The 19,088-nt window shown below is 50.3% G+C and overlaps 8 protein-coding genes across 8 annotated transcripts; 3 read left to right on the forward strand and 5 right to left on the reverse strand.

Annotated features, from left to right (window-relative positions):
- Positions 1–441: 441 nt before the first annotated feature.
- Positions 442–1,887, forward strand: V8C40DRAFT_240440 (DNA-directed RNA polymerase core subunit RPC40). Its single transcript, XM_083214800.1, has 2 exons — positions 442–535; positions 641–1,887. The coding sequence occupies exons 1-2, from the start codon at positions 500–502 to the stop codon at positions 1,718–1,720; spliced, it is 1,116 nt and encodes a 371-aa protein (XP_083074695.1). The 5' UTR covers positions 442–499; the 3' UTR covers positions 1,721–1,887.
- On the reverse strand, positions 1,546–3,752 carry V8C40DRAFT_240441 (NEDD8-activating protein UBA3). Its single transcript, XM_083214801.1, has 5 exons — positions 3,607–3,752; positions 3,453–3,551; positions 3,388–3,393; positions 3,249–3,328; positions 1,546–3,185 (listed from the first exon to the last, which is right to left on the reverse strand). The coding sequence occupies exons 1-5, from the start codon at positions 3,663–3,665 to the stop codon at positions 2,110–2,112; spliced, it is 1,320 nt and encodes a 439-aa protein (XP_083074696.1). The 5' UTR covers positions 3,666–3,752; the 3' UTR covers positions 1,546–2,109.
- A 160-nt stretch (positions 3,753–3,912) lies between these two features.
- Positions 3,913–7,302, forward strand: V8C40DRAFT_186307 (telomere length regulation protein-domain-containing protein). The gene is made up of 3 exons (XM_083211795.1): positions 3,913–4,916; positions 4,966–5,391; positions 5,443–7,302. The coding sequence occupies exons 1-3, from the start codon at positions 4,076–4,078 to the stop codon at positions 7,134–7,136; spliced, it is 2,961 nt and encodes a 986-aa protein (XP_083074697.1). The 5' UTR covers positions 3,913–4,075; the 3' UTR covers positions 7,137–7,302.
- On the reverse strand, positions 7,169–10,189 carry V8C40DRAFT_240444 (kinase-like domain-containing protein). Its single transcript, XM_083214802.1, has one exon. The coding sequence runs from the start codon at positions 9,965–9,967 to the stop codon at positions 7,469–7,471; it is 2,499 nt and encodes an 832-aa protein (XP_083074698.1). The 5' UTR covers positions 9,968–10,189; the 3' UTR covers positions 7,169–7,468.
- Positions 10,190–10,240: 51 nt separating this feature from the next.
- Positions 10,241–11,524, reverse strand: V8C40DRAFT_240445 (uncharacterized protein). Its single transcript, XM_083214803.1, has 2 exons — positions 11,177–11,524; positions 10,241–11,124 (listed from the first exon to the last, which is right to left on the reverse strand). The coding sequence occupies exons 1-2, from the start codon at positions 11,181–11,183 to the stop codon at positions 10,601–10,603; spliced, it is 531 nt and encodes a 176-aa protein (XP_083074699.1). The 5' UTR covers positions 11,184–11,524; the 3' UTR covers positions 10,241–10,600.
- Positions 11,525–11,942: 418 nt separating this feature from the next.
- V8C40DRAFT_240450 (DNA repair metallo-beta-lactamase-domain-containing protein) lies at positions 11,943–14,608 on the forward strand. Its single transcript, XM_083214804.1, has one exon. It carries the CDS (start codon positions 12,013–12,015, stop codon positions 14,545–14,547), a length of 2,535 nt encoding a protein of 844 aa, XP_083074700.1. The 5' UTR covers positions 11,943–12,012; the 3' UTR covers positions 14,548–14,608.
- On the reverse strand, positions 14,578–15,538 carry V8C40DRAFT_240452 (Sm-like protein LSM2). The gene is made up of 4 exons (XM_083214805.1): positions 15,313–15,538; positions 15,071–15,218; positions 14,908–15,010; positions 14,578–14,852 (listed from the first exon to the last, which is right to left on the reverse strand). The coding sequence occupies exons 1-4, from the start codon at positions 15,324–15,326 to the stop codon at positions 14,821–14,823; spliced, it is 297 nt and encodes a 98-aa protein (XP_083074701.1). The 5' UTR covers positions 15,327–15,538; the 3' UTR covers positions 14,578–14,820.
- Positions 15,539–15,846: 308 nt separating this feature from the next.
- Positions 15,847–19,051, reverse strand: V8C40DRAFT_240454 (snoRNA-binding rRNA-processing protein DIP2). Its single transcript, XM_083214806.1, has 2 exons — positions 18,979–19,051; positions 15,847–18,917 (listed from the first exon to the last, which is right to left on the reverse strand). The coding sequence occupies exons 1-2, from the start codon at positions 18,993–18,995 to the stop codon at positions 16,046–16,048; spliced, it is 2,889 nt and encodes a 962-aa protein (XP_083074702.1). The 5' UTR covers positions 18,996–19,051; the 3' UTR covers positions 15,847–16,045.
- Between the last annotated feature and the right edge of the window lie 37 nt (positions 19,052–19,088).

Here is a 19,088-nt window from a genome sequence, read left to right on the forward strand (position 1 = left end):
TATGTATGTGCCTGCATCTGGTAAATCACTGAATCCTGCATGTTGGTTGGCTGCCAGGCGGTACATAATAAGCAGCTGTAGCGAATAAGAGCCATACAGGGGTATTTAATAGATGATGTCCTCAGAAGGCTGTATAAAAAGATATGATAACAATTACACAGTTACACCTCTAATAATCAACATGATTCGTTAGACCTCTTCATGCAATTAGTCTTGCCATCTCTTGTCTGTTGTAGGTACTAGGTAGGTTATGAAATGAGACCTTCACAGAGTACTTACAACCAAGTGTCGCCAAATCCTAAACCGGCTTAGCGCCGGATCCCCAAGACCCGCCCTTTTCGGTGAGCGCCGTCTTTCACCGACTCTCACCTTGGAGGGGCTAAATTCTAGCTATCGTCAAATCGTTATCGCATCCAAAAAATTTCCCCAGATCACCATCCAGTCGAGCCGAGTCAATCCTTTTCTGCTTCTCCAATCTTCATATTCTAGCACAAATACAATGGCTCCCAGTGCGGAGGAGCTGCTGCGCCGAAACGTAAGAGATCAATTCCTTTCCTACCAGCCTCGCGCTGAAGTTTTTTCTCCCGGATTTCTTTTTCCCCATGAGTGCTGACAGAGACATCTTCTTTTTTCTTTATAGACGGTTGGCATCAACAAAGAGACAGTCTCCAACGTTGCCTCGACAGATTTCCCCGGCCACTTCCCTGGCGAAGACCACGCCTTTTCCATTGAGCGCTTCCGATCCGCCTTCTCCGTCCAGTTCCACCGCAACGAGCTCAACGATGCGTCCTTCTCGCTCATCGGCATCGACGCCTCGCTGGCCAACGCCTTCCGCCGCATCCTCATCGCCGAGATCCCGACGCTCGCCATCGAGGACGTCTACATCGAGAACAACACCTCCGTGATCCAGGACGAGGTGCTCGCCCACAGGCTGGGGCTGATTCCCTTTAATGGCGGGCGTGACGGCATCCACAACTTCCTCAAGTGGTACAAGAAGCCCGAGGCAGGCGAGGACCCTTACGCAAACAGCTTCGACTGGAACACGGTGCGCCTCGAGCTCAACGTCACATGCACCGTCAACGAGGACGCCGCACCAAACGAAAACGACCCGTTAAAGGCGTACAACCACGCCCACGTCTACGCAAAGGACATCGTCTTCGTGCCCACGGGAAGGCAGGTCGAGTACTTTAGCGGCGACAACGCCATCGTCCCCGTCAACCCGGACATCCTCATCGCCAAGCTGCGGCCGAAGCAGACCATCAACCTGGCCATGCACATGCACAAGGGCATCGGCGCCGACCACTCCAAATTCTCCCCCGTCGCCACCGCCTCGTACCGCCTGCTGCCCCTCATCCACATCACCAAGCCCATCATCGGCGCCGACGCCGAAAAGTTCCAGCGGTGCTTCCCCCAGGGCGTCATCGGCCTCGAAAAGGTCACGCGGGAAGAGGCCAGCAAGTCCGGCAGCGGCTACGAGGGCCACGCCGGCGAGTTCAAGGCCGTGGTCAAGGATTCGATGAAGGACACCGTCAGCAGAGAGGCCCTGCGGCACCCAGAGTTCGAGGGCAAGGTCAAGCTCGGCCGGAGGAGAGACCACTTCATCTTCTCCATCGAGAGCACGGGGCAGTGGGACAGCGACGAGCTGTTCCTCGAGGCGGTCAAGCATCTAAAGCTAAAGTGCAAAAAGTTGGAGCAGCAGGTCATCAACATGGTTCAATAATTGGTCTTTGTTTTGGTTGAAGGCGTTTTTTGTACATAAACGGGGGGCATGGTTAACTGCGTTGTACATAAGTTTCGACGCATGCATTTTTTCTGCTTCTTCTCTGTGTGTCTCATTTATCTCATGGATATGAATAAATAAAAGAAAAGAAATCAAAATATCTGAGATCCTCTCTTGTTCTTGTTTGCTTCAAGTCTTTGGACATGTACAAAGATGTGCTGATATGACCTCCAGAAAGAAAGAGGACTATATAGAAGTGCGTCCCGCCGATAGTGTCTCCAACGCCAGGAAAATGCCCAAAATGAAAAGAAACCCTTCCGTAAAACACCCAAAGCGTCATCACAGATGAAAAAGAAAAATATAATAGACAAGAACTGATGAAAGCCCCGCTAGGAACTCTCTGCTTTGAACCTAAAGAAAAAGTTGAATTCGAGGGGGAATGCAGGGTCGGTAACCACAACCTCTTGGCCATTCTCCAGCCCCAAGTCTTTGAGCGACTTATTCAGGTTTGGTCTGGTTTGCTCTTCCAAGCTTTGCGGAACCTGCATGTAAAGAGTCTTGCCCTCCGCTCGTATGGATGGCTTCTTTAGCTGAGCTTCGGGACGAACGGCAAACGAATCCAAGAGGTCCTGCAGCGTCATGTTGGGATCAACGTCCAAGGGCCGCGCTTCCCGTCCGCAAACCGGGCAGTCTTCCTTCTTCTCATGCTTGAATGTATACGTGTAGATGCTGTCGTTACCAGAGTACATCATATAGTTGTTCTCAAAACCCAGGCATGTCGCTGTGGTTGTGGCAATCTTGAATGCCTCGTTACAGCACGCGGCCGCGATGATGGCATTTGTTGAGGCAATGGCAGGAATAATGTTTTTGATCGTTCCTTGCGTGAGCGAATATGTGATTCCTGGAATGTTAAACTCTTCTGCGCGCTTGAGAGCCTTTTGGTAGATCCATGTGACATGCTCGGGATCGTCCTTGTCGAGCTTTGGAAATGGCTTCTCTTGTTCCCAGGCAATGACGTGAGCCCACTCCACGCAGTGCTCCGGCTGCCTCGGGATAGAAGCAATCGTGCAGAGCGGGACAGCAGCTCTGGGTGCGTGCATGTCTAGCTGGCATTCTATGCATGAAGTAAAAGAGGGAAAGATGACCCTGGCCTGGCCCTTGAAGCCCTCGGTACCGCCGTCAATCAGCGGTTTGACTCCATCAGGATCTTCAGACTCCTCCGCGATAGAGACCAGCATGGCGTTGATCCACCGTCGAGCTTCGATGCTGTCCAGGCCGCAGATGACGAGCTGGAACTGCTTGTAGAATTCATCGTCGAAATCTTGGATCCGTTTATTGTGAGCTGTGATTTTGACACCCTTGACTCTTTGCTCGACGAACTTGGCTGCGACTTCGGCCTTGAATTTCCCAACGTCTGATTTGCGAAAGAGGAATTGTCGGTTCAAATTGGAGATGTCGATGGTATCTTATCCGTGCACTGCGTTAGTTCAAACGGCTGACCTCTTCATGTATACTTGATGCGCCTCACCCATATCGATTACATGGATATCCTTGAACTTGGACATGGCTAGATTCTTAAGAATTTCGCATCCCAAACCACCTGCGCCACTGCCGCCGCCATTAGTTTCAGCTTCGAGTAGGAAATCTCGGGGCAAGGTATGACAAACATCACCCTGCGTCTGGTTAGCCAAACTCTCGCCTCTACTTCTGCTTCGCCTCTTGTGCTACGTACAGAATCTTGAACCGCTCGAATTGGGCCAGAAACTCGTCTTCCACAGCCTCTGGGTTTGTAAACGGGCCTGGCGTGCGCCTGATTTGCTCGAGGTACTTCCTGCATCTCCGTCAATACATGTTCGGGCAATCGCATCACCATTTCAGGCACTGACCATCGTGCCTTTTCGCTGTCGGCAGCGACATCCGCTGCTCTCTGGGTCTCGACACTCATCTCGCGGTAAATTATGGTCGAACTGGAGTTTATAATACTAATATGAAAAGGTCGAAAGATTGTGGGATTCGCAGGTGCTGTGCTGAGTATGGAGGAGGAAGAGGAAGCTCCGTGCAGCTGTTGGGCAAGGTGGGGAGAGCTTGCCTTGGGCTCGGTGGAGGTCGGTGAGCATCGGTGAGGTCAGGTGAAGGTGGGGTCTGGCCTTCACTTGTTCGCAGCTTAGTAGCTCTGCGTCTTTCTAAGCTTCAACAACCACAAGCAAGCAATAAAAGAGCTGGTCATCTTTCGTCTACCCAGTGCTTGAACCTTGGGAGTTATTTCAGTATTATCAACTATCTTATCAGCTTGATGGCCTTACAACTGCCGCTACCGCTACTCTGAATTATCTTCAGAAGCGCAAGGTAGCGGCTATGGACGAACTACTGACCCCGGTCAGCACCACATATCTCAAGCCCCGGAAAGATGCCCAGCCGCTCCTATCCGAGGTCAGTTCGACTAAGAGGGTGGCTGAGATCCCCAAGATCTCTCAGATAGACTCACCGGATGGTGCTTTGGAGCTTCTTCGAAACCAGCCGGATTACGATTCCCTTGTCCAGGTGTTGAGATACCTCACCAAAGATGATGGACGGACGGATAGTTTCAATATTCACGTCCCAGGTCCAAAAAGCGCAGCGATAGTTCACGTGCTGGTCACAGATATTGCCTCCAACTACTGGGCTTTGTTGAAAGAAGGTGGTGAAAGCGACGGCGTTGAAGGCGATCGCAGTGACTTACGTCTATTTGTGACATGTTTACAAAGCGTCACCGGACTTAACGCCGTTCTTTCTCAACTCAAAGCGCTCATACAAGAGCAAAAGTCTGGATCTAAAGAATTAAAGCGACCTGATCTGGTGCTGCATATTAACATTTTCCTCGACTTGTTGGCGACAGTGCTGGATGGTGAGAACGCCATTCAAACCTTGTGGACAGCTTCAACGGAGAGGCTGGGTGCTCAAACACTGAAAAAGGTGCAATCTCAGGCAATGCTTTCCTTAATCACCGGGGGTCGTATACAATCTATCGCTGCGGAAGCAATTGAAGCTGCTGGGTCAGAAAATGTTCGCTCCAATACAATATGGCCGGCTGATGGAGCCAAGTTTTCACAATGGATTGGTCATAATGTCATAGCCTGGGCTAAGCTCATAAGAGGCGAAAGCGAATTGCACTTTTGCTCAGACGTTTTTCAGCGAGGAATGTCGCTAGGCTATCTTGGTACGTTTTGCAGATATCAGCATCGTTACCCTCCACTTACATATCGTAGAAACCCTTGTCAAGACGGTCATTGATGGCCTTCTTCTTCAAAAGGGAAATAATCCCCAGGACTTTGCCAAAGTTTGCTTTGCTCAGCCACATGGCGCCAGGAAGACCATGAATATCCTACTACAGCACCTTGCTCAGCAACTGAACAGTCTCGATTTAGACCACCCATCTTCTAGAGGGCTCATTTCCGCCGTCGCTGGTATTATTGACGCAGTCATAAAAGGCAATGATACTCTCTATAACCATCTCGTTGCCTGGTGTGCTTCATCCTCTGGTGCTGGCCTGGGAGACGCTGTAGGCATTCGAAGAGCGATTCTCGCGGTTGTAGCCCAAAATAAGGATGGTATTACAACTGTGTTTGAGAAGAGCTTGGCCCAGTTTGGGGATCAATTATACATCAAACATGCAGCAATATTGCAACAAAACGGTACGGCTCCTTTAAACATTTCATAATGCGCAGCGTGCTGACACCTTTCAGTCCATACAGAAGTGTTGCTGCTAAGTGCAGGGTACATCTCCAGATTGTCGCCCATCAAGCTGAGAATAATTGTCAGGTCTGGCTCCTACTTGACAGCAATCTCAAATCGCATCGCAGCAACTCAAGCAAGAGCTCGATTCTTGGGTTTGGTTGTTGGAGAATCTCTCTCAACCTTGATGGACGACAAGAGCCAGAAACTTGACTTTCATATGGAAGAGACAGAGAGCGAAGAGGCTCAGTGGTTAAAATCTCTCACCACCATCTCCGATGAAGTTGGCTCTATTGAACCTATCCTCAAGACAGAATTTACAGGACTACCAGTGAAGAAGGAGACCCGACCACCTCAAAAACGAACGCACAAGCCAAAACCGAAGCCAAAAACAAAACCCGAGCCCAATATCTCAACCATCAAACCCATAGCCATCATCGAAGAAATTGATTCCTCAGACGACGAAGAAGATCTCGTCCCTTATGCCAAAGGTTCTGACCCAGAAGATTCCGACGACGACGCGACATTAGTCCAACGGAATAAACCAAAAGCCCCCGTCTATATCCGTGATCTGATTCTATATCTTCGCGACACAGAATCATATGACAAACAAAAGTTGGCCCTGCAGAGTGCACCGCTCTTGATTCGGAGGAAAGCAAACTTTGGCATGGAAGTGAGCTCACACGCAGATGAGCTCGCCGGCTTGTTCGTCGGACTGCAAGACAAGTTTGATATAGAAGATTTTTCAGATTTAAAACTTCAGGGCATGATGGCTCTGATCGTCGCGCAGCCGAAATCCATGGCCCCCTGGTTCTCCCGGACCTTTTTCGAAGGCGACTATTCCTTGTCGCAGCGGACGCAGGTGCTCGTTGCCATTGGGTTATCAGCTAGAGAACTCGCTGGTTTCGACGTCTCTGAATACCAGGCCAACGCATCGTTCCCTTCCAAGCGACTGCCAGAGAAAATTGAGCAGCTATACCTCGACTCACCCAAGCAGGGCGATGCGAACCCCCCATCTCAACTAAAAGCACTACCTTCAACCGCTCTAGACACAATAACGCAATCCCTCACATCTTCTTTCTTGCAACCCATGGCCGCCAAAGCAGCTGACGCCACGACCGGACCCGATATCCTCAAGCTCCAAACCTTTACAGCCCGATACAAGTCTACGACCAAAGCAAAGCCTCGAGTCCGTGCCATTCCCAATACCACCGCCGCCCTCATCGCAGAGTCCTTCTTCTACCCTCTTACCGCCCACTTCCAGGTCGCCCTTCGCTCATCCCGCCCCGTTATCCTCAACCCCGCGCTGCTGGCATTATATCTTCAGACACTGGGCATAATCATCCACTCAGCGGGCCCTTCGACGCTTTCGCTGCCGCAGCTCACGACGGAGCTGTGGGATTTACTTCTCGCTGTTAGGATTCATACACAAGATGATCTCGGTGCGTTGAAGGGCTGGCTCGTCGCTATGGCTTCGTTGTTGGAGGTGAATGATGGGGATATGCGGAGGTTGTGCGAGACTCAGGGGCGCGAGGTCATGGAGACGCGGGAATGGGCTGCGACGGTGTTTAATAAGATTCGAGGTGAAGATGGAGGAGAAGAAAACGAGGTCAAGATGTTATCCGCGGGCGTACTTATTAAGCTTGGGGAGGCGATTGAGAAGTATCAGGCTCTGTTGATGGGTAACATGGTTGGCTTCTCATGAGGGAGAGGATTCATAGAACGGTGAAAAAGATGCATCACAATGTGGAAATATATCAGTGCTAATGTATTGAAACCTAAAAACAAATTCCCCATTGAATCCAACAATTGACTTATCCATCGCGCCTATTCGTAAATCTGCCATTGCTAGCGTTGCAATGATCTCCCTTCACCAAGCTTTACAAAGCAAGTAAGTTCTGTTTTTAACGTACATCTGTCATGGTACAGACATCTCGTGCCTCTTCTCATCCATCACCATCAAACACCCTTTTCTTTTCTAAATAACATAATCACACTACGCCTCTCTCCCAGCCCTAATCACAAAACGCCCCAAGTTTAGATCGCACCACCCTCTGGGTCCAACGAGTAGTGCGTATGCGTACTTTTCCTCCTCACAGGCAAAGTCGACAAATACGAATTAACATACGTAAGATGGTCCCCAAGACTCATCGCCAACCGCCTTAACTCACTCCTAACTTCTTCAGGTGAAGCTTGTCCCAGCATGGCATTCGGCATAGGCGCCGCCGGGAGAGGAGGAAGCGGCGCCTCAAAGTGCCGCATAGCAGGACGCGGACGCGGAAGGGGCGGAGATTGGCTATGCGGAGACCGGCTACGCGGCGAGTATTCTCTCTGTGACGATGCATACTGCGACGGTGCGTACTGGGGCGTGCTTGGAGCGGGAGCTGGTTCTGGAGGTAGTTCGGGATCCATATCGGCGAAGTCGCTCAGAGAGTAGGGCCGGCCTTCGTTGAATACCGCAGTGTTTGGCTCTCTGGTAATATGAGAGTCATCGTGCTTCGACTCTTCATCCAACGAGAGGTCGGGGATACTCGTGAGCACGTGTGCATACTCAGAGTCATCTGAGATGTAAATCGAGGGCTCTCGATTCGTAGCATTCATGACGTAGAGCGAAGCGTGTTTCTCCAGCTCAAAGGGATTCCCGCCACCAATCTCCGAGCCGCTGATGGAGCCGACATCAGAATGAGACGTCGAAGGGCGGGTAAAGTCAGTCGAAGAGTCAGCAAAGCTCATGTCGAGATCTATCAAGCTCCCCACAGATGCACGATGGTCGGCTGAGGCCGTCTGCGAAAGTTCGCTAAGACTAGCAGTATGTTGGTAGGGCGGTTCGGTGGCGGCGTGGTGAACAAGTGCAGGTCGGCCATCATCTGGCGGGGGAAGGTTGTTGGTGAAAGGAAATTTGAATTCCTGCGGATCGGCAGACACAGGAGCCGTCATGGATGGAAATTTCCAATCCTGAGTACGCCTGTTGTCTTTGAGGTCAATTGGGTCGCTCATCGGTCCCCTGACGAAGCTTGCATCATCAAAGTCATAATCCAAAGGTACATGCGAATCGCTGGGCTTGATCGTGTCCAGGTCGACAAACTGCGACAGCTCTCCGCCGTGAAGCGATACGTCCAGATCAATCAGGGATTCTCTGACGTCTGGCGTAGGTGCGGTCTCGTCCCGGAGAGGTAGATCCGAGATGGGGGCCTGGAAGGGTTGGCTGTAATACGCTCTCGAGTTTTCTTCATAGGTAGATATGGTATTCGGATCAAATATCTTCTCCAAAGGTGCCTTCACCGAAGGAAGATGAGGTGGAGGCCTCCTTCGCGACTTGGGCTTTTGTGGACGAGACGTTTCATCATAGCCTTCCGGATTGAATTCCACCTTTGACCCATACACATCGTAAACATCTTGAGCATCGCCTTGGTCGAGGACTTGTTGGTCAAAGGCGGCAGTCGTACTGAAGTTCCACTCGTCGTTGGAGATTGCGGCTGAGAGATCAGCCAAGCCCTGGGCGCCGCCGGCGGAGAAGAGCGACCTCCGATCTCCTCCCTGAGCCTCCCACAATTTGAAGGCTCGAACCAGATGAACGAGAGAGGAGGTCGGGTGCGACTCTTCCGTGTTGCGGACATATCTGTGGAGCTGTACTTGCTCGATTGTTGGCCGCTTTGCGGCGTCGTGCTGAAGGCAGTAGGACACCAAATCTCTCAGGCCAGCTGAATATTGATCACCCTCGAGTCGGGGCGTATGATGCTTCAGATGCGACCCTAGTCTCGAGAAATCAATTCCAGCAGTGACATTCGGTGGCAAGCCAGATGCAATTTCATACACCATGGCACCAAAAGCCCAAATGTCGACCTCGGTTCCATATGATGCATCCTTGTCGAAAAGCTCAGGCGCCATCCAGTGAGGAGTTCCAATAAAGGTCGTCCGCTTGTCAACCTTTGTTTCGATCACACCGGCAACGCCAAAGTCACACAGCTGAACATCGCCAGTCTCGGTGACCAAGACATTGGCACACTTGAGATCGCGATGGATGATGCCTTGGCCATGGACCCAATGAATGGCCTCGGCAACTTCACGCACAATGGGAATGATCCATTTCTCCAACAATCCGCCGGGGGCCGTTGGCCTCATGAGCGTAGCAACGCTCCCTCCGGCACAATACTCGGTCACCATCCACATGGACTGACCAACCGGCAGCGCCTCGATAACGTGGTTGATGTTCTTGGCCCCGCTGTCGCTCAGCAACTGCAGGGCATTGATCTCCTTGAGCAGGTCGCTGTAAGTGTCGGCCAGCTTGGGATTCAGCGTGTCGCTCTCCTCAATGTCGATGATCTTGACGGCAACCAACTGGCCGGTTTTCATGGCGGTCGCTTTGTAAACCCGACCAAAACTTCCCTTGCCAACGAGCTCTTGAAGCTCATACTGCGGGGCTTGCTTGCCGGCCTTTGTGCAGCTCTCGAAGACGGCATTTTGCATCTTTTTTGCATCCTCAAGAGCCTTTTGCTTTGTGACGGACACGTCGGGCCATCTCACCTGGAGGGACATTTTTGCGTCGGGCCTCTGATGGCTGGATATGGCGTTGTTGTCATGGACTAAACTTGTTGTTTTCGTGATGGAATTGATCTCGTACGAAGAGAACACAAACGCTCAGCTCAGCTCAGCTCACTCGTGAAGAGATTGGCTTGGGTTCTTCACAGCCATCTCTTCATGCAGCTTCACCAGCCCCAGATGAAATGAATGTCGTGGATGCAAATGATTCGTCTCGAGAGAAGTTGTAAAGATCAAATGAGATGCCTGACATTGAAGTCCAAGGGAGAGGCGCAGCGCTTAGGCGGGGTTTAGCCGCGTGAAGCCTCAGCCATTCGTTTCGTTTGGCTGGCGCAACGCGGTGCCAATTTTTAGCCTCCTCGGAATGTCATCGTTATCTGCAGCAAATAAGAATAAGCACAAGACACGCAAAAGAGAAAGAAGCCTATGGGATACTTCTATGGCCAATATTCGAAGCAGATTCCCTACAAAAACAGGATACAGCCATCAAACGAAAAGGAAAGAAAGAAAAGAGAATCCCATTAATACAGCGCTTCGTACCAAGGAGCAAGCATCAATACATGTAATTCCTTTCCCCGCCTTGCTGAGACGCTGACAAGATGACATGCATTTGCATTTGCCCACCTACTTCTATGATGACGCCGGGCTCTCCTTCATCAGATTCACAATCTTGCCGTGAAACGTCGTCCAGTTTTGGCTGCACATATTCTTCACCGTGCCAACCAGCAGTCTGGATGCCTTGATCAGCACATCCTCGACCAGCTCGATCCCGCCACTCTCATTCTCTCTCACTGTCCAGACCGTCTCCATCACCACATTGAGCGGGCTGTACAGCCTCACGAAAACGCCCTTTTCCAGATTCACAAACTCATTTGTGCTCTCAACATTAGAGTCCCATAGGCCAGCAGGGAGCGTGTGCACCTTATCCGTCACAGAGTAGTACTCAGGCTCCCCTATTGCGACAAGCCCTCTGTTGGCTGGGATAGTTGGGGTCTCAACCTTTGATGGCCGAGGAATGGGCTCGAACTTGACCATGTGAGGATCACACTGCATGTGAAGATTGTGATTTTGTATGATTTCTAGGGCCCTAGCACTTGTGATCCCCGCGGGTAGAGTTGTCACATTCTGCAGTGTCGCAGTCGTGTTGAGCCACGCTACAAATTGTCAGTGCATTCCGCACCCATTCGATGGCAGTTGAGGACTCACAACTCATGATTGCCAGATACAAATAAATAATGATAATTAAAATCGGGTTTGTAATGTTAAAGGGCACTGCTTAAGACAAGTAAATAGGTAATTAGGTATTTAATGGTGTTGGCGCCTCTCAGGAGATGCAAAGTAGGTATGGCGAGGAAGATGAGACGGCGAGGCGCGACGGGTACTTGTAGAAACCCGAGAGTTGCGACGTCTCACAAGTACCGGCTGTTATATAAGGGTGACGGTGACGAAGCCCATAGACGTTCCAGATACGCTAGTCAGCTGAAACAAGGAACACGAGGGCGTATCTCGAAATAAGCTCTCGGGCATCATATCATAGCGCTGAATAAGGAGTGCACATGAAAAGTATTAACTAACACGCAGCGTCATCAATCATCTCTTGGGGATTCGGGTTATCAGCAATCCCAGCACGGGACATCTTTTACACCGCGGGCATTCTCAGGCAACGCTCCAACAAAGAAAGGCCTTGATAGCTACAAATTGATATTGTGCATATGTTGAGTTTTCTACTAGACTGAATACTATTTCAATTTATTTTATGTGCATTTACACCTGTATTCTTCCGTCCAAAGACTCAATCGACGTGACTTGATCTACTCAATCTCCAAATTCTGTTTCAATCAACACTCCAAGTCCCAAAATAGAATAATTCAGCGTTATGTAATCTTGACACCCCACCACTTAACATCCACGTGACTACGTGAAGTCATTACTCAAGCCATTACGCGAGTTCGTGTGCAGACGTGTAATAGAACGTTAACGGAGAAACCGTGCATGCAAGCAGAATCCGGTGCTGTTGTGTCGAAGCTTCAGCATCCGCCATCATGGTCACCTCTACAAAGACCAACCGGGTGAATACGCCGAAGAAGGCAGCCGCGGTTTCAAGCTTCAATAAGAAACCTGCCAAGCCCAACGCCAGCATCCTAAGCTTCTTCCAGAAGACGGAGAAACCAGAAGATTCGCTCTTTGTCGGTGCGGTACCTGCGGAAACAGCTGAAAAGGATGACTTATATGGCCGTGACGATGGAAATCGATTCAATGAGGTTGAAGCTCCGAATAAAAAGAGGAGGGTCAGCAAAGATCCTGTCCAACCAGCGGCAGAGAAGAAAGCGGCGAATGCATTAGAAGCATCTCCTCATGATAGCCCAATAAAGCCGATTGAACCTGAAAACGGCGACGAACCAAAGAAACCTAGGCCTCGGATCAAGACGCCCTTTGTCATGGATTCTGACAGCGAAGATGACGATGTTGACGACAACGACAACAATAGCCCCAAGCCTGTTACACCGCCGCATAATAAGAATACCAACGCTGCTGCTCCATCACCTCCATCTGCTCAGCCGGATCCATCCAGTGAGACCGCGGAAGCCCAGGATGTCAATGTCAAGTATGAACCGCCGCCGCTGCTCGAGCAGGAAACCTCGACCGATATTCAATTTAACCAACTGGGGGACTTCGCTGACTTGGACGATTTTGAAATAGACGAGTTTGAAGGTGAAGAGATGCGGGAAATGCGCTTCATGCGAGAGCAGGCCCGACTTGAAGCCCAAGAGACCGGAGTTCCTGGCGACGATCTCGACGACCTGTTGGATAATCATGCCATGGTCGAGAACTGCCCACTTTGTGGCGGCAGCTTGCTCGGTATATCTCCAGACGAAGCCACGCGACATGTCAATTCATGTCTCGATGGCAATCCCATTCCACTACCCACGAAAGAAGACGCCGCGCCAAAGGATGTTGATTCAGTGGAGGCCATGGAAATTAGCAAAAGATTTGCTCGAGCTGCCGTCCCTCGACCTGGCCAAGCAAATCCTTTTGAGATTAATACTGAGAAAACGACCAAGAGTGCTTTTTCTAAGCTCATGTCTGGAAATGCGGAAGATTCGGCCTGGGCTACAGCGGCCGCAGCAGAAACTGCGTCTCGGGGCCGACCTGCATACGAACGGACATGTCCATTTTATAAAATCATGCCGGGATTCTCAATATGCGTCGACGCATTTCGCTATGGCGCTGTTGAAGGATGTCAGGCCTACTTCTTGAGCCACTTCCACAGCGACCATTACATCGGGCTTACCGTAAACTGGCGACACGGTCCAATCTATTGCAGCAAGGTAACCGGCAGCTTGGTCAAACAACAGCTCCGAACTGCGGCCAAATGGGTTGTTGAACTGGAATTTGAGAAACCCTATGACGTTCCCGGGACTGAGGGCGCAACCGTCACAATGATGCCTGCCAATCATTGTCCCGGGAGCTCTCTATTTCTCTTCCAAAAATCGTTTGGCAATGGGCCAAACAAGCGAGCAAAGAGAATATTGCATTGCGGCGATTTTCGGGCTTGTCCAGAGCACGTACAGCATCCCTTACTCAGACCCGATGTAATAGATTCAATATCGGGTAAATCAAGACAGCAGCGGATTGACATTTGCTACCTCGATACAACGTATTTGAATCCACGATACTCCTTCCCTCCTCAGGGAGACGTCATCCAAGCCTGTGCAGACCTGTGCGGATCCATGTCGGCTGATCCCAACTGCGCTGATGATGTCTGGCAGAGATCTGAGAAATCTGCCGAGACAGGGACCATGAGCAAATATTTTCAAAGTGACAAACCATCGGAAGATGACACTAAATCAAAGACGAAATCCAGACCTAAACAGCGCCTTCTGGTGATATGCGGTACTTATTCCATCGGCAAGGAGAGGATTTGCGTAGCCATAGCCAAAGCCCTTGGCTCCAAGATTTTTGCATCCCCGGGGAAAATAAAGATATGCAAGCAGCTCGATGATCCAGAATTGACCTCGCTGTTGACGTCTGATCCTGTCGAAGCCCAAGTCCATATGCAAATGCTCATGGAGATTCGCGCAGAAACGCTGCAAGAGTATCTGGACAGCTACAGGCCGCATTTCAGCCGCATTGTTGGCTTCCGTCCCAGCGGGTGGAACTTTCGGCCTGGAAAGGGCAAGGCTATCGGGGCCAATACACCGCCAAGTAGCATATCGACCCAGCAGCTTCTTCATGGGAAAGGGTGGAGGACAAGATTCGGGGTGAAAGACCTTGTGGCTCAGAGGGGTAGCACAAAGGAGGCCATGTGCTTTGGCGTTCCCTATTCCGAGCATAGCAGTTTTCGGGAGCTGGCCATGTTTGTCATGAGTTTACGCATTGATAAAGTTATACCCACTGTCAACGTTGGCAGCGATCAGTCGAGAAAGAGAATGAAGGGTTGGATAGATCGATGGATGACTGAGAGGAGAAAGGGAGGATTGGTGAGACCGTTGATCGAGGGAGAAGATGACGAGCATAAAAACGATTCCCAGCTGTGGCAAGGCAAAGCTGGCGAAGGAGGTGGAGCTTGGTGGTAAAATCCAAAACGAACCAGCTGGATATTATAAAGCTTTATTAAAACGTCCAAAGTGATGCTGGTGAGAAAACCGGCGGTCCGTTGCCCGTGCCATGAGAAACGCCAAATGACTGCTTTATATCTGCAACAACCCCCAGTGACCATCCATCATATGTAAATTCCATCACACTCCGATGCTCCGATCCAGGAATACAGGTGTTTAATTGTTTTCTTTTTCCCTTTCTATCTCATATCTCTTCCTTGGCTAGTAACCACACGTCATACCAAAGATCCGTTATTTCGCTTTCGCCTGCTGTGCTGCAGCTTCTGTAGCCACAGTTAGTCTCTGATACGTGATATTCCCGCCACATATAGATCTTACCTCTTCGAGTAGCATCCTCCAGCAATTGAGTATCAACCGACGCCGCAGGAAGGTGAACATATCGCACAACGGATCCACGAATAAAGACATTCTTGACGGAGCTCTACAAATATTCGTCAGTCATGCCACACCAACAAAGAGAACCCTAAGTAAGGCTTCATACCAGGTGAGGATACTTGAGCTCCTCTACTACTTGGATGTCATCGAGCTTGATGTTGAGGTACTGGTCCACGCTTTTCAGAATGCCCTTGAGCTGGATGTCGTTTTTGAGCTCCACGGTGACCTCATGGTCGATGAGCGTCTTGAAGAAACTAGGTACCCAAGGAATCAGCATCTATTCTCTCTACCACTTGTCCACTACTAGTGTATCATCTGACAAGAAGTATCGCGGGGGAAAAGATTCACCTGAAGAAGAGCATGATGACAGAATTCAGCTGCTCTTCTCAAAGCTATGTCCAGGCGGCGGGGTGAATTTTCGAGGTCCAAAAAAGAAGTTTCGCAGTGCTCAGAACGACGGTGTGCAGCCTTTCAGGTGATATCGGAGATTCGAATTGCTTTAGATTTTAATAAGGATTTTGTGAGGGGGCGTTAGATATCTTTTCAGGTTGATTATCATGGGTGAAATTGTCACAGCTCATGATGAGCGAGTGTCCCCACGCTGAGTTGGTACTGAATGAGGTGTTGAGCGATTGGGGTCACGTGATGCTGGATTTGGGTACCTTTGGGCGAGACAAGATGGATCTTCAATTCATGGAGATTGAAGAGAGGCAGATTCATTGGCTATTTTGAAAGACCAGAGTAAATCAACGAAGTGATTTAAAAGAGCTATTCAAAAATTTAATTTATCGTTATCATTGAAGCTGGAGCCACGTGTTGTGTGCAAATGAAGAGAAACTTGTGAGTAGGAGAGCTATCATGATCAAGTATCATGACAATATTGGCAAGGAAGGCTACAGTAGAATAAATACATAATCGAATGGCCATTCAAAGTACATAAACACACATATTGCAAAATGATTTCTTTAATTATTCGAATCCTAATCCAGAATGACTCCTAAACCCGCAACATGGCAGGACATCCCCAGTGAATCTATATATGCAATGCTACTCCTTTCACACTCTCAACATCCGTTCTCACTTAGGCAACATGTACAAAGGCTCGCTTCTTGGCGCTGCGCTCCTTGTTCTCCTCCTCCCACGTCTCATCAACGTACTCCTTGACGCTCTTGTCTCGGATCTGCATGCCCACCACCTTGAGCGCAGCAATATTGACTCCCATCTCATCCTTCTGCTTCTTCAGGGCTGCTCGCAGGTTGGTCCGAATTCCATCCATCATGACCTTCATCGTTCGGCTGGCCACAATCTGCTTGTGGTGTGTCTTCAGCATGAAGAACAGAATTCGGCATGTAAGAGGAATATTCATCGACCGCATGGCGAAGATGTTGATGAACGTAAACAGGATGGGAACCGAGGCAAACGGAAGCACCAGCAGAGCGTCGTGTAGAGCAGAAGCCTTGATGCGCTGCAGCACAGACATGACGTAGGCCTCGGCGGTAATGTTGCCCAGGGCAAGGAAAACCGGGTTGCGCTGCGGAGGCATGGCGTGAGGGTTCGTGAGCTTGGCCTCCTCGTATTCCTTTAGCAGGTTCAAATCCGCCATGCCCATCTCCAGAGCCTCTGCTATTCTCTCACCAGCCATCAACGTCTCCGTGGTCTGCTTTCCCGCGGCGGCAACCTCGCCATTCTCGTCGCCCCCTTCAGGGTCCTTCTCCAAAGAAGCCGTCAGGGTACTCTCGTACAGCTCTTCCATTTCCTTTTCCCGTTCTTCTTCCAGGAAAATCTGCTCGTCGGTCTCGTCCCATACGCGAATGCTCTTGTCGTGACTGGCGGTGACGAGGAAGTTTCCGCTGTGGCTCATGGCTATGGACCAAATCTCACCGTGGTGACCATCTAGCCTCTGAATCTGCTCAAACTTGTCTCCATCCCAGTATCGAATGGTTCGATCTTTGCCGCTGCTGAAGAAGTGATGGCCGTTGCCATCGGAGTTGTGGGGAACGAAGGCAACTTGCAGAATACTGTCTTGGTGCCCAAACAAGGCCTTGTGGCAGTCACCAAAGTCGAGACCCCAGATCCTAATGTTTTTGTCTGCTGAACTGGTAACAATGAGCTTGCTATCATACGAGATATCCATGCTCAGCACAGGTAGTTTGTGTCCGTAGAGGTTGAGGTATAGTTTGAGCGAGTCCACGAAGAAAACCTTGACCGTGCTGTCGAGAAGTGATACTGCCAGTAATCTGGCATCGGGTGAAAACCGAAGGCTGAGAATATCATCGGAAACCTTGAGTGTCCTGGACTGCACAAGCTTGAGCTTGGGGGTCGTTCGTTTTGTTCCCAAAACCTGTTCCTGCACAATCTTAAAGTCCCAGAATTTGGCGCTCTTGTCGGCGCTTCCCGACACGACGGATCGGCCATCGGGGTGAACTTGCAACGCCCAGATGGCTCCCTCATGTGCCTCAACGCTGTCTAGGAGAGAGGCCGACGCAACGTCAAACAGTTGCAGTTCGCCGTTCTTTGTACCCACGACGACGACCTTGTCTCCAGGAAGGAATGCACAGCAAAGAGCATATCCACACTCAAAAGTTCGGATGCACGTCTGGGTCTTGATGTTCCAAATCTTCAACAAGCCGTTGGATGCTGATGCCAGCATCTTGTCATCTGAGCTTAGTGACAGGGCTCGTATATCAGCTCTGTGTCCAGGAATCTCGACTGAAAATGCCTTGGTGTAGTCTGGGATATCATCCTTTGATTTCTTTTCGCTCTTCTCCTTGGGCTGTACATTGTAGTACTCCAGCTGATTGTTAGTAGTTCCCACCACTAGATGGATTTGCTTTTGCCCAGCTGGTACAGCCCAGTCCATCGAACGGACCTTGCCGCCTGTTCTTAAGATGACGAATTGAACAAATACATCGCTAATGTCTGCTTTTGATACGTCTTCCTGGGCCTCATCTCCATTCTCCATGTCGGCATCGTCGTTCTTGGCATCCTTTTGCTTTTCTCGTCTTCGTCGTCTCTTTCGGGCGAGACCTTTTTTGACTTCAGATTCTGATCTAATGCGCCATATGTCAACGCTCTTGTCCGAGCCATGGACGGCGAAATAGTCTCGCTGAGGGTGGAAAATAACTTCAGTTGCTCGATCTTTGTTTTGTCGAAACAGAGTTCCCCGGTCTTGCAGAAATTGCGCGGAGGCGTTTACCTCCACCCGTTGGGCAGTCGAGGCCAGTCCCTCAGAATCCAATGACCACACCTTCATCTCTCCATCGTTGCCTGCCGTGATGCAACCGCTCAGGTCTGGAGACACGCCAAGGGCCCAGCACTCACCATTCGTTTGCGAGATGTGTGTTTCTATGCAGTGCCTTGACGACAGATCCCAGAGCTTGAGAAGAGAGTCTTTGCCGGTCGACAGAAGAAATCCGTCAGGCGCATCTTCGCCGTTGAGTATCATGGCTTTGTTTCCATCTTCGTCGCTTACTTGGGATTCGGGTTCCAAGAATCGGAGTCCTGTGATCTGGTCTTTGTGTCCGCGCAGCTTGAACTGTCCCACTTCAGCGACGAGATCCCAGACAATGATGTCGGTGTCTTTGGAGCCACTGGCAAGTCGCACTCCGGATTTGTCGAAGACGAGATGCGTGATGGCAGATTTATGTCCATTGAAATTGACTAGAACCGTGGCGATTTTGCTATCCCAGATACGAATGCTTCCGTCTTCGTATCCCACAGCAAACATGTCCTTGTCCACGCCGCTCTGCGCAATGGCAGTGACGGGGTAAGAGCATCTTTCATCTCTCCATCGGCCGGTCAATTCACCCTTTTTGATGTCCCAGCACAAGACTTCTTCGTTTGCGGCCGTGATGGCCTGGCCTGCGCCAGTGCCCGTTCGGTCTTTGGATGTCCAGACGAGGTTCGAGGAGCCGGACAGGACTGTGCCAAATGATTTGGCGTGCTCGTACTTGCTGTGCCAATTATCAGTATATTGCCTCGGTATTACTCGCCAATAGTTCTCAAGCCACTCACAGGTATGATTTGACCATGATTGTCGATGTCAACCTCGAATACTGGCTTTTGTTCTTGCCAAAGGAACTTGCATTTACACGCCCACTGCTAGCCAATTGCGCGGGTATGGA

This window comes from Trichoderma camerunense (genome assembly GCF_050948025.1).
Source record: "Trichoderma camerunense strain CBS 138272 chromosome Unknown V8C40scaffold_6, whole genome shotgun sequence".
NCBI classification, from domain to species: domain Eukaryota; kingdom Fungi; phylum Ascomycota; class Sordariomycetes; order Hypocreales; family Hypocreaceae; genus Trichoderma; species Trichoderma camerunense.

Excerpts from the sequence above, each read along its gene's own strand:
- V8C40DRAFT_240440 (XM_083214800.1), top strand. The coding sequence starts at position 500 with ATGGCTCCCAGTGCGGAGGAGCTGCTGCGCCGAAAC. Across the intron at positions 536-640 it reads AGGAGCTGCTGCGCCGAAAC|ACGGTTGGCATCAACAAAGA; the intron begins GTAAGAGATCAA and ends TTTTCTTTATAG.
- V8C40DRAFT_240441 (XM_083214801.1), bottom strand. The coding sequence starts at position 3,665 with ATGAGTGTCGAGACCCAGAGAGCAGCGGATGTCGCTGCCGACAGCGAA. Across the intron at positions 3,552-3,606 it reads GACAGCGAAAAGGCACGATG|GAAGTACCTCGAGCAAATCA; the intron begins GTCAGTGCCTGA and ends ACGGAGATGCAG. Across the intron at positions 3,186-3,248 it reads TATCCATGTAATCGATATGG|ATACCATCGACATCTCCAAT; the intron begins GTGAGGCGCATC and ends TGCACGGATAAG.
- V8C40DRAFT_186307 (XM_083211795.1), top strand. The coding sequence starts at position 4,076 with ATGGACGAACTACTGACCCCGGTCAGCACCACATATCTCAAGCCCCGG. Across the intron at positions 4,917-4,965 it reads AATGTCGCTAGGCTATCTTG|AAACCCTTGTCAAGACGGTC; the intron begins GTACGTTTTGCA and ends TACATATCGTAG. Across the intron at positions 5,392-5,442 it reads AGCAATATTGCAACAAAACG|TCCATACAGAAGTGTTGCTG; the intron begins GTACGGCTCCTT and ends GACACCTTTCAG.
- V8C40DRAFT_240444 (XM_083214802.1), bottom strand. The coding sequence starts at position 9,967 with ATGTCCCTCCAGGTGAGATGGCCCGACGTGTCCGTCACAAAGCAAAAG.
- V8C40DRAFT_240450 (XM_083214804.1), top strand. The coding sequence starts at position 12,013 with ATGGTCACCTCTACAAAGACCAACCGGGTGAATACGCCGAAGAAGGCA.
- V8C40DRAFT_240452 (XM_083214805.1), bottom strand. Across the intron at positions 15,011-15,070 it reads AGCTCAAGTATCCTCACCTG|AGCTCCGTCAAGAATGTCTT; the intron begins GTATGAAGCCTT and ends GAATATTTGTAG. Across the intron at positions 14,853-14,907 it reads GGAGGATGCTACTCGAAGAG|AAGCTGCAGCACAGCAGGCG; the intron begins GTAAGATCTATA and ends CTGTGGCTACAG.